At 51.2% G+C, this 12,622-nt stretch overlaps 1 protein-coding gene across 2 annotated transcripts; it reads left to right on the top strand.

Moving 5' to 3' along the window:
• Positions 1 to 866: 866 nt before the first annotated feature.
• On the top strand, positions 867 to 11,925 carry LOC149866113 (uncharacterized). 2 transcript variants are annotated; one of them, XM_090042949.1, is made up of 5 exons: positions 867 to 1,493; positions 3,194 to 3,340; positions 5,563 to 6,018; positions 6,371 to 6,969; positions 9,371 to 11,925. In XM_090042949.1, exons 3-5 carry the CDS (start codon positions 5,574 to 5,576, stop codon positions 10,208 to 10,210), a joined length of 1,884 nt encoding a protein of 627 aa, XP_089899075.1. In that variant the 5' UTR covers positions 867 to 1,493; positions 3,194 to 3,340; positions 5,563 to 5,573; the 3' UTR covers positions 10,211 to 11,925. The 2 variants fall into 2 exon arrangements, with proteins under 2 accessions (XP_089899075.1, XP_089899074.1); XM_090042948.1 differs by lacking the exon at positions 3,194 to 3,340.
• Positions 11,926 to 12,622: the final 697 nt, after the last annotated feature.

Here is a 12,622-nt window from a genome sequence, read left to right as displayed (position 1 = left end):
GGGCTACCACCTGAAAGAGCACCCTCAGGGATTGGTCTCTACGCTGTCAAGATGAATGACAAAACATCAGCTGCCCCAGATACCAATGCATTGCTGCATGAGTTCACATCCAGTCTGACTTCATGCCATGGCTCAGGTTGTACAGCGCAAGTTGGAACCTGAGGGGAAAGCTTTGGCTTGCTCAGTGGCCCTAAGACAGCCCAACTCACCTCCAGTGGGGGCATGACAGGAGGCTGGATCCTGCCGTTTATGGCAAGCCTCAGCAAACGTGTGTCTTGTGTCTGGCCAGGCTCAGACAAACTCCCAGCAAGAGAGAGCTCCTCACACAACTTCAATTACTCTATAGACCAAATAGTCCAAATTTCTAGTCCCAGGGAGGGATGGGGGAAACACACACACACCAGGAGCTCCAGTCTCTGAGACTGCTGGGGGTCGAGGCATATTAAGGGTGTGAGGTGTGATAGTCAAGGTGCTTGTACCTCTAGAATACACCTGGCAGTGAGTGCAGAGACAGATGGGGAGGTAGAATGAGCAACCTTGCAGAGTCCTGTTGCTGTAATTCTGGACTGCAAATCCCAGAGAACTGGGGGGCAGCAGGAAGAGATGTGAACACACATCCAGAGAGCTGTGTTCTAGCGCCTCCTGCTTCTCGCCTGAGCCACTTGCAGGCATGTGGCTGCATTTCCTGAATCAAAGGTAAATGTCTGTTCACTTCTGTTTCAGTTCAATCTCAGAGACAGTGCAGAGTTGTAATGTGCCCTTGCTGGGCTGCTCCCCCTCAAGTGCCTTCCATGAACTTTCATTTCTACCCAGGAGAACTTTTACAATCTTTTCTCCAATGCCTGATGGTGTTTATGCCCAAAAGCTTGCAATTAAAAAACTTTTTTTTGCAAAAATCTTGTTGGTCTAATAAAAGAGATCATCTTTACTGCAAGTCCTGATTGCCTTTTCCCAGTTGCGAGGCACAAAAGGCCTGGGGGATAGTAGCGAGACATGCAGCCGAGAAGAGAGGGTGGCTTGGGCAATGAGAACAGATCCTGAGCACACTTCTTGAATCTGGCATTGAACCCAGCTGGAATGGTTTGCACAGCCTGGCCAGCATGATGGCTTGGCCTGGTTCAAGGGCAGGACATTGTTTTCAAGCGTGGTTTATTTTCTCTAGCAAGCAAGGCAGCAGGAGAGAGGAGGGCTAGACTGGACATCAGGTGTTTGAAACTTTTTGTGTCAAATTTTGTCTGTCTTTCCTTCTTTTTCTGTTGTCTCTACTTTCTCCAGCTCATCTGTATCCTTTTTCACTGCGAACAATTGGAGGAAGCAACTCACGTCCTGACACTGCTTCCTTCATCTGGGCTGTGGGATGTATTTGAGCTGAAAGGGGGAAGAATCACCACAGCAGTGGCTGTGCTGGCTGCAGCACCAGATGGGGCGCTTGGAGAAGAGCTAAAGCATTGGATCAGCACGTACCCCACAACCAGGACAACTTTCAAGACAAGGTAAGGAGAGGAGGTGAAGGTCCAGCGAGAGGTGGCCCTTCTGATGTCAGTGCAGGTGTGGGAAAGCTCAGTAAAGGCAGGACAGGTGGAAAGGGGAATTACTGCACAACTGAAGCCGCCTGCTGGAAACAGGTTTTGCTTTGGTCGGTGATTGAAGGAAATGGTGAAAATGAACTGCAAATATTTCAAATGAGTGAAGTTGTTGTCAGTTGAGGTAAGGCAGGAACATGAATCCCCAGGTCCTGCTGTTGCTGTCAATCAGCCATGGATGAGCCTGAAGCTTCATAGGAGAAAATACTATCTCTGCCTCAAAGAGCTTGCAGTAACAAGAGGGGAAAGCTGCGAGGAACCAGTGAGCAGGACCCACCTATACCTACAGTCTGGGCCTAGTCTTGTGGGTTATGGAGAGTTTCCCATGTAGAGGAGCTGCAGGATAAGACTTCTGTGTTGGAGACAAAACAGGAGCACACCAGGGCCACAAGGGAGGGAGACTTGGTGGGAGAGAGCCATGCTCAAGAGAGGTGGAGGCCAGGGAAAGAGGGAGACGCCCAGGAAATGGAGAGGGAGATGCCCAGGGTAGACAGTGCAGAGATTTGTATCTGGATGGGTGAGATCCTAGGGCAGGAGAGCGGGGGGGACACGGGGAGCTGGAGGCTTAGAACTGGCTGGAAGCAGAAGGGGGACACCTGAGGGCAGCAAATTGACTGGTGAGTGGATGCTTCTCTGCTTTGCATCTGCCTTTTCCACCTCTCTGGCTGCATGCCCCAGATGGCCTCCTCTTCCAGGGGAGCATCAAGCAGGATCAAGGAGGGAAACATCAGGCTGTATTTCTTTTCCCCTACTCCCTCACCCATGCCCCAAAGTCTGAGCCAGAGTAGCCCCAGCTCATCTCACATGGACCAGCTCCATGACTGAGCAGAAGAAACTAACCAGATGCCTCCTGCCCTGGCCCACACACTTGTTTGCTTGCTTTGAGCCTGGCTGAACAGGGGCCTTTTCATTAGCGCCACCTCTGCCCACCTTCTGTTACTAAGACATTTCCATGTGGCAGAAGGAGCAGAGCAGCCAAGTCCTTGGGAGAGGGTGGAGTTATGCAGAGGCTATGCAGACTGCAGCAAGAGGGGGACATGCCCCTGCATCAGCTGAGGAGGAGAGCTGTGGCTTCCCCTCTGATACAGCGAAGGGTGGGGGATCAGGTCTCCCCCTGTCCTCCTCTTTACCCAAGGCACCCAAGTGTCCCTGACCTCCCTCTGGGATGCAGGAGGAGCAGCTGCAGTGGTTGTTTCCACTGTTACGAATCACCGCAGTCCTGGCTCTGGAGGCTGAGTGCGGTGAACGTGGTGGGTTGGATCCATCTCCCAGTGGTGCTGACGGGGTCCAGAGTGACTCTTCAGCATCTGTAGAGTGGCTCCAGATTTCTCTGGAAGCAGGATCTGGCATGGGAGCATTATCAGCCAAATGGAGGAACCTGTTTGGGTTATCTGTGCTGGCAGCCCTACTGCGCCGATGTCTATTCAGCTCAGGAAGCAAAGTCCAAGTGCTGCTGCCCCCAAGGCAGTAGTGGGGAGAGCACTTCAGAGGGGATGAGGTCTGCAGACATTTGGTTATTTTTTGTTGATTCAACAAAGCCTGTAAGGAGCAGAGAGTCAGGTTTTATCGGGGCCTTCATCTTGGGATTTCCTGTGTATTCCCTCTCATAGCAGCCCCTAGATCCAGTCCACATGAGTCACAACTCTTGTGATGATGACTGTCCTACCTGACCGTCCTACCTGCCAGCCCGGCAGACAGTCCACTGGGCTCCGAGAGCTGCTCTGCTTACCAGTCAAGCCTGCCAGAGAGCAATTCAGGTAGGCGTGAGCCAGCTGGCAGTGTGGGGAGCCACCCCCCTGCCAGAGGGGCACTGGCTTCATGAGGTCCTTGGAAGCAGCACAGGGGCTCTGTTAGCAAACTGAGCAGAGGGTCTCTGGAGAAGTTATGCTGAAGCAAGATGGAGCCATTTTACAACAGTCACTTTCCTGACCACAGCCATCCATTAAACAAGAGAAGATTGTACTAGGGGGAGAGAGCAGGACACCAGGTCTTCATTTCCTGCTAGCCAGATTGCCAAGTCAGTGTTTTCCAAGGGGCCTATTTTGTCACGAGTGAACAAAAGGAGGAAGCCCAGGCCCTCAGCCGTTCCTGTCCCCTCCATCTGCTTCAGGCTAAACAACCCAACCTCCATTCAGGAGCTTGTGAGGGAGAGTGACCTGTTGGCAGAAGGAGAAGAGGGCATGAGAGACTGCAGCGATGGGTCAGGGATGTAACAGGAAGGAAGGAAACTGAAGTAGGCAGGGAGATGACCCAGGCTGGGTCTTCTGCTAGTGTAAAGTCATGAAGAATGGTTGATTTATAGCAGCTGAGTGGGGATCCAGTGTAGGGGATGAGGGGATTCAAGAGACAGAGGCAGAGGGCTAGGAGGTGCAGGCTGAACAGGGCAGAGGAAGAAAATAAAATAATGGAGAGAAGTGAAGGAAAAGCTACCCCACCCACTGGCCAGTCTGGTTTACTACAAACCTTTTTCTCCTGGTTATATCACATTGCACTGGCAGGGTGCAGTGTATTGGTCTGAACTGTTACGAATCAATTGCTCAAGGTCTGGTGAATATTCAAGCCCCTTTTAAACTCCAGAAGCCTTTCCATATTAGCAACAAAAAGACTTTTGCTTTAGCAGATGTGTGGAGCACTCAATCTGGGCCCCCGGCTGGCCTCAGCAGTGCTCCAAGCCTGCGAGAGCAGCATGAAACTTCAGACTCCTTCCTAATGAGGCTGCATCTCGCTGGAGGGCTCAGGGAGACTGACTGGACCTTCCTTGTGCTGGGGTAGTAATTAATTCAGATACCAGCACTCCTCTGGAAAAAGAAAAGTAGCGATCAAGTCTACACCTGCCACATGCCAGAGAGGCTAAGGGACCAGATGTCATCCAATATGTTTAAGACCAAGTTTCTGCAGCTCTGGACATGGAGCAATATGGGTGTCATTAGCCTGTGGCATTTGAGACATCTGGTACTGGCTACTGCTGGGAGCAGGCTATTGGACTGGACAGGCCGATACGATCTGCTTATTGCAATTCCTTCCACACTTCCACGTGCACCTTGTATTAGCCAGCCTTCATCTGGTCTGGGGACTTTGTCCTCTCCTAGCTCTCAATGAGCTAAACTAGTTGATGATGGGAGGGGAAGCCAGGGCAGGTCAGTGACATATGCTGAAGGCGGCTCCAGGATTGGACCAGGGGAAAATACAAAATGACAATAACGCTCCCATAACACAGGCAAAACAACAGCCCAAAGGGTGCAAGATGACAAACCTGGACATGTGTTGCAAGGTCACGAATGCAAAAGGGTGGGAAAAAAAACTGATCAGGTGGCTGCCAAGACTGACTTAGTTTGGAGGCCAGAGGGCAGGGTGTCAACTGCCCTAATTTCCAAGGAGGTGTGCTGAGCAGTAGACCCCAGAGCAAGCTCCTTGGCTGCTACAATTCCCACTTTAGCAAAAGGAATGTGGCCATCCCTGAGCCTACCCTTTCCACTGGGAAACTCCCCACATCCCAAACCTAGCTGGGGGAGCCCTAGGATCCACCCTGCCTAGCACTAGCCTGAAAACGCTACCTACCTGTGCCATCAACTTAGCTCAAGGAACCCTATGAGGTCCAACCATAAACACAGCCTGAGACTTTGCCCATTCTCTAACACTGACCTGAGCCCTAGCCTGAAACCCAACTCAGGCCAGGCTGCTTCAGCTGCTCCAAACCTAGCCATAGGCAAGAGATCCCTAGCAGTCTGACCACAAGAACCGTTTTGGAGAGACCCCCAAACCTAGCTGAAAGATCCCTAGCAGCTGCAACCCCCTCACTGTAGAAAGGAGAATCTAGCCAGTGCTGAGTTTAGCAATGGGTGATACAGACATGTTCTGGGCAGAGTCCTGAACAATATAATGAGGCTGGGATGGGGAGACAATCATAGTGGGCCTTTGCTATTCACAAGTCTTTCTGCAACATGCATCCTGCTATTTCACTGCCTGCTTTATACAACAGGCAAGGGCACCATGTCGGGGCTCTGGATCACAGTCTTCACTCTGCCACTGCTGTGGACTCCGATCACAGCCATCGCACCCTCCCCGGATGACACTCTGTGCCCCGTGAATTGCTCCTGCTCCTGGTTGCAGCGGTTGGTCCAGTGTGCCAATGCCAGCCTCTCAGCTCTCCCCATTGGCATTGCCAATAACACGGTGGAGCTTGACCTGCAGCACAACAGTTTCGGTATCTTGTCATCAGGCTTCTTCCCGGATCTTCCTGAGATCACCAGCCTTTACCTGGGCAGCAGTCATATCCTCCAGGTGGCATCGGGGGCTTTTAAGGGTGTCAGGAACCTGTACCACCTTCACCTGGACAACAACCTCCTTGAGCAGCTCCCACAGGATGTCTTTGTGAACATGACAAACCTGATCTTCCTCCACCTGCAGCACAACCAGATCACCTACCTCCCGCCAGGTATCTCCAGATGGAGAGGTCACCAGAATCAGTAAGGGTTGGCTACAGGAAGAATGAGAATGGCTAGCCCTGCATCTCTTACCCTCTCATCCCTGGTCCAAACGTTGGGTCTCCAAAAGCCCCAGTGCTTCTGAATAGATAGGGCTGCCACCAGGCCTCCTGCACATACATGATACGGGTTATCCTAACCAAGAAAAATGAGAGAGGGGAACTCAGGGCTGACAGAGACCAAGGGGCATCCTGATCACAGATTGTTTGAACACAGAATAGTTTGGGATAGGATTTCAGCTGCAGCAGCACCCCCACCCCACTCCTCGCTTTCTCACTGTTTCTCTCTCTCTCTCTCTTTCAGGAGTGTTCTCCTCCTTGAAGCAGCTTAGTGTCCTGGACCTGAGCAACAACCTACTAGTAGAGCTCTCTGACCAAGCCCTTGGTGGTCTCTCACAGCTCCGTCGGCTCTACCTAACTGCTAACCGTATCTCCAATGTGTCAGTCCGCATCCTCCCACGCAGCCTGCGGACGCTCCGCCTTGACCAGAACCAGCTGGAGAGCGTGCCCACAGTCATCCGCACCTCCATCACGCTTTCCATACTGCAGCTGAGTGGGAACCCCATCCGAAAGCTGACATCGCTCTCCTTTGGGAGGCGGCTCCGCTCGCTGAACCAGCTGTTTCTAGACAGCCTCTCCTTGGAGAAGATCACTGCACTGGCCTTCACCAGGCTGCACAGGCTGGAGGTGCTGAGCCTGCGAAACAACAGCCTGGAGTCGCTCCCGTCTCTGGCCTCCATGAGGTCTCTCTCCACTCTGTATCTGACTGAGAACAAGTGGTGCTGTGACTGCAGCTTGATCTGGCTTCGGACCTGGCAGAAGAAGGTGACCCAACAGGATCGCAGCCCTGTTGAATGCAGCTCTCCGACGGTGCTGCAGGGACAGCTCCTCGTGGATTTAGAAGTAAGTACTTGGTGTTCACAGGCTGGCTGGTCTTTGGCCTTCAAGCCAAGTTTTTCCTCTCTTTCACTTCAAGGCCTGGTGGCAGTGGGAAGGGGGCTATTTTTCAAGGCAACAATACCTTAAATTGGAGGAGACAGATGTAACAAATATATTGCAGGCTGGATCTTATGAGCTGATAGCTTCCACTTCCTGAATATTGACCCTCTACCATCTGTGCCCCAGCCCCTGAAAAGCTTAAATTTGGCCTTTTGGTTTCTACCAGCCCATTCCCCAGGAATGAAGATCTTTCCAGGTTTGAGCTGTATTCTTTGTGAGTCAGCTGCTAGGGGGACAGTCTACCCCACAGTCTGCCTAAATGTAAAGCTTTTAGAGAATATGATTTAACATTAACCTTTTGTACAAAGTGTGGGGAGGGAGCAGCAAGGAAAGAAGGGCCATGGGGTATTAAGAACAGTTGGGCTTAATCTTTCAGAGTTTGGAGGGAGTAAGTGTATTGCAGGTCAGGAGGATGCCTCCATGGCAGGTTTGGCAGCTGGTGAGGAGGAATAAGAGAGGTAGTAGCCTACTATTTTCTGTGCTTCTGGCTCAGTTTCCTTCCTTTCTCCTTCTGCTCTTTTCCACTTCCCTTCCTAACTCTTGTAAGGAACAGCTCTTTGTTGGGTTGGGGTGTGGGTGAAGAGGTCAAAGGTCATTCTCCATTTTGGGAGATCCTGGATTCCAGGGCCCTGGGCAGAGAACGGCAGGCTGTGGTTTATGGCGGGCTCAATACTGTGAAGTTTTGAAGGCGCTACCGTGTAGGCTCAGGGCATGAAGAGGTCATGTTCTGTGCCCAGTGCAGCTATGCTACCAAACTCCCCCATGTTGATCTAGCTAGCTGAGCTCAAAGGTCTAGCAAGCTCAGTGAGCACCCTGGGCGTGGGGGAGGTCTAGGGGTATGCCCGCTTCTGTAGAGGGATGGGAGGGTAGGAGGGGCAGGAGTGGGTGAAGAAAGGATTTATCTTCCCAGGCTACTGCTGCTGCCCAAACCCCATCCCCAGGGAGTGGGGGAGGGAACAATTCTGGCACCCCCTTCTAGTTGGGGCCTGGGGTTCACGGCCTGCTTGCCCTGCCCTAATTATGCCACTGACTGAACTTGTGTCTATTCAGAGGCGTGGGGTAAGTTCACTATCCCCAAAACCCTTTCTTCTTCCATATGACGCATCTCCACCTGGCAGGGGAAGCAGCGTGACCACATAGGCAGGTTCCCCAGGGCAGGTGATTCTCTCTGATATGTCCTCCATCGGAGGTCTATATTGAGCAGATTCTTTATGGTGTTGGGTGGTGGAACCGGAGCTTGCTCCATCCACTCCATGCATTGACCTAGTATTCAGTGCTTCTAGGACCGGTGCAAAAAAACAGGGGAGGGAAAAAAAAAAAAAGCATCTCCACTAGGGGCTCCTGCACCACAGCTAAGCTAGTAGAGCCCTGGTGCCATTGTTAAATAAAAGCTCACGTGGGCACAGTGTCCAAGATGGTCCAGATCTCCCCTTTCTGTTGCCTACTTCCCACATCTTCCACCTCCATTCCTTCTCTCGCATTCACTCTAGGCATCTTTTCTCCCCTTCCTTTAGCTCCCTCTAAGGTCTGTTCAGTCTCTTTCACTTGCAGTGCAAAGGAGATGGGCACTGGGCAGCATTGCAGTCTGTCCACTTGGGCCAGGAGCCAGCTGCATATGGAAGGGGTAGCTGGGCCAGCAGCGAGCCTGTGCCAGAGCCGAGGGGGTGGGAGAGCTGAGAGAGAGGCCTCAAGCTCAGTGGGAAGAGCAGACCTCTGGCATGTGATCAACTCAGTGGGAAGCTGAGCCACATCCATTCAGCCATGATCCAGCAGAGCTAGTCAGACTTCCCCTGCCAGTTTGACCAGCTCAGCTAGCAGGTTGTTCCCTTGGGGGACCAGTGGATACAAAAGGGATAGTTTATAAAAATAGTGTGGAAAACGCTTGCTTTTCTAAAGCAGGTCAGGGCTCACCCCGGAGATGGAGTCATTCTTAAATAAGGGACATGTAGTCGCCCTAACATTCTTGCAAACAACAGAGCTAAAGACAATTTTCATAAGAGGAACTGGCCTAATAGTAGAATATACTCCAGTTGGCTTCATCTCTGGCTATCTGACCAGCACCACTCTCCCCCTCCATTTTAATTGGATCAGCTACTCTTCACTTCTGGTCCTAAAATCCTACCCTCCCCACAAAGTAACCTCCCATTTGTGTCTGGTGTTGTGACCCAGAGCGACTGGGCTGTTCCATGCTTGTCAGTAAAGGATCTCTCTCTGCCCATACTGTCAAGAAGATAGTGCTGCTTGAAGGCAGCATTGATATAGGAGAGGAAATTTCTCATCTGGGTTTCTTTTCCTCCCTTTCTAGCTACAGAAACTGACTTGCCCCCCTTTTGGCACAGACTCCACAACCGTGAACCCAGCCAAGAATAATACACCCGTAGCCACTGTGCCATCTCTTCCACAGACTGCCACCGCACTTACCACCACTACCTCTACAGCCCTTATTACCACCAGGGGCACTACAACAACACACTTAACTACCTCCCAGAACTACCCACTGGCGAGATGGGACCCATGCCTGGCCAGCGTCATCACCAGCGTCAGCATCAGGCCAAAGAGCGATACTTCTCTAGTAGTTGCTTGGTCCTTTGCTGGAGACCATGACCAGTTTGAGGTGCGATACAAGGAGGGCAAGGACGAGCAGGTGCTGCGGGTGATAGGTGAGCTGCCTGAGGTGGAGCTCCATGGTCTCCTTGCTGGGACTGAGTACAGAGTTTGTGTCATCCCCCAAAATGAGCATCTGTTGGAGTGCTTGGCTCCTGCTCCCCAGCAGTGTGCAGCAGGGCACACCACAGGCCATCTACAACCCATCCATGCCCCACTCGGACACAGCCACACTGCGGTGGGCATTGGGGTCGCCGTCACTCTTCTAGTACTGGTGGTGCTAGCAGTGGTCACTATTTATAGACTACGGGCCCAACCAATCCAATTCCAACGCCATTATGATGAAGATGAGTCATTCCCACATCGCACCAGCAGCATCAGCCAAGCCAAGGTGACCACGGGCCCAGTTTATGAGAACATAGAGGATGACGACCAGCATGTTTACATGACAGCTATCAGCCAGTGGCCAGAGGAGAAAGTAGACTGCACCCTGGTGACCCCACCCTGGCTCACCCCCACCCCCACATACGTGACTCTCTGATTCCAAAGCTGCTCTGTGAGATGCAATGGCTGAACAGGAATAAGACCCTCAGGCCTTCCAGCCACCCCAGGGACAAACCACTGTTGGAACCCAAGGAGTGAATTGAACTGTTTGTAGCCAACCCTTGCAACCGATGCAATAAAGTCAGTCAGATCCTTAGAAACTGATATAAAATAGGCCCAATACCACAGGCCTGTCTTCTCTCCTGTGCAGGATTGTGCCCTACAGCATAGGTGCCTTACAGTGCAGTTTCTACCACCCTGCTGTAGAAAGGCTTGTGCAGAACTCTATGCCCCACATGTCATTTGGAAACTGGCAAAAAGGTGTCCCAAGCTCTGTTCAGGTATCTAGGTCATTCACAAGGCAACACATCTTCCTACTTTCACAGCCAGTGATAATCAATAATCATGGTGCTCAACCTTCTAGCCCTTCAGGCCAGATGAGGATCTTGCAGTTGGGGTCAGTATAGCAACTGGATCCAGCAGGGGTCTGTCCACAGGTGCAATCTGGCATGCTGGCCTGACTCTGTACAGCACAACCAGCTGTGGTGTGATCTGGGCCATAGCACTCCCTCGGGACTGGAAATTTGGCAGCATGGGAGTGCCAGCAGAATTACAGTAATTGCTGTGGCTCTGGAAGCTGCAGCAATTCATTACCACTGCTCCCCTGCCACCAAATTTCCAGGCCTGTAGGCAGGCCCAGGGACTGGATAATACAGCCCTGCAGATTGGACTGGACCTGCAGGGCAGGGGTTGAACACCGCTGGTCTAGAATCCCAACCCTGACTGATTTATGCCAGACACTCAAACTGCCAGTGGCTGAGAGGGGTTGTTCTTCATATAGCCGCAGCCAGACTGAAAATCTCATGAGCATGATGAGTGAGAGCTCTCACCTGCTCACTCCATCTCTTTCTCTAATTTGGTACTTCCTTAGTAGGGTGAAAAAGGTGCAAATGAGAAAAAAGAAAAAAAGCCTGCAGAGGTAAGACAAAGTTAACCAACCAAAAAGGACAGAGATTCTCTTGGTGGAGTAAAGATTAAGTCTAATTTGACTGAAACCAGAGCTGCTGATCCTAAGTCATATCAAAGTTGGTTGGTGCCTCAGAATGCAAAGAGATCACTCTCATTTTTAAAAACATGCTGGTGCCACCTTCAATGCAGCAGTTCAGTGCCTACATTTTTCTGGGATGTGGAAGACCCTGGGTCAATGCTTTCATCTTCCCCCTTCTGCCAAAAATCTTGGGAACAGCTGCAATAAGTTTGCCTCCCGTCTTTCAGCCAAATTTTCCCAGTAGGTACTATAGACCTAAGTTACTATTGCTGGACAGCCTGGAATACAAACACAAAGCGGCAATGGGAAAATGTTGCCTTATGAATCCATTAAAGCATTTCAACCAGTAGGTGTAAACAACAAAAAAGATAAAATCCCCAAGCCTTGCCACTGAAGTTTCAGTAGATGTAGTGGGTAGGAACACTTTTCTGGCACTAAAAGCAGAGAAGAGATTTGTTTGAGTAATGCCTAAAAGGGCCAGGACTAAACAATGAAAAAAAAGCAAACATCACCTTTGTTTATAGTTGCCATACCCTTCCCTTTTTACTGCAAAATGAAATAATCATTTGTGCATTGATTTACAAAGATTGTTGTGTATCATGCTACCCACCCCCACTTCCAGCCTTCCTGATGTTTTGCTGGACCAATAAAGCTTTTAAAAATCAGTTAAATAGAAATGTGTTCCTCCTTGTTGGCACCAGGTGAGTTGGTTTAATGGAGCAAGGAAGTTGTATCCAGGCAAGCATGAAAGTGTGGTATGTGGTGCTGTAGACCTGTCTGTGGCACTACACACCACACACGCAGGCGTTTTCAGTGCTGCTACCTTGCAGCATGGTGGGGGGATTTGACCCCAGAAGATCTCAGGATCAAAAGAACCCAAGCCAAAAAAAGGCAGGGTGGCAGATGCAGGGGCAGCACACACTGCCCAAAACCAGAGCCTGGCTGGCTGGAGCCACACTCCGACTGCCAGCCAGGCTCCTAGCTGCAGAAGTGCCATGGCTGCAGCTCCCCACCGTCCCCAGGTAAGGCTGTTAGGGCAGCACAGTTGCTGGCCCAAGCCTCCCCTACCCCACCCCGGGTAACCTGCCACATCCCAGAGCACATGTGGCACAGGCATTGCCCAGGAACAAGGAGCAGTGCCACAAGGTGTGCTACTTGTCCCTAGAGAAACAAATGCCCATGCTCATCTGAATGCAGGTATGATGGGTAAAGGCAACTGCTCCAGGACACCAGTTTGACTCCACTTACAGTAGAGTAGAGATATATGACATCAATCTCTAGCATAGAGATCGATGTCATATATCTTGACTGAAGACTTTTTTGAAATCTGGTATCCCATGATCACCTCTTGGCAAAACTGGT

The sequence above is a fragment of the Crocodylus siamensis genome, chromosome 4 (genome assembly GCF_052110815.1).
Source record: "Crocodylus siamensis isolate JL-2025a chromosome 4, ASM5211081v1, whole genome shotgun sequence".
In the NCBI taxonomy this organism is placed as follows: Eukaryota; Metazoa; Chordata; order Crocodylia; family Crocodylidae; genus Crocodylus; species Crocodylus siamensis.
The sequence above is the reverse complement of the archived record's forward strand: the minus strand, read 5'-3'. Positions and strand labels throughout refer to the sequence as shown.

Bases quoted from the DNA above. Each gene is read 5' to 3' on its own strand.
- LOC149866113 (XM_090042948.1), top strand. From the start codon at position 5,574: ATGTCGGGGCTCTGGATCACAGTCTTCACTCTGCCACTGCTGTGGACT. The intron at 6,019-6,370 runs GTATCTCCAGAT...TCTCTCTTTCAG, and splicing joins GATCACCTACCTCCCGCCAG to GAGTGTTCTCCTCCTTGAAG. The intron at 6,970-9,370 runs GTAAGTACTTGG...CTCCCTTTCTAG, and splicing joins AGCTCCTCGTGGATTTAGAA to CTACAGAAACTGACTTGCCC.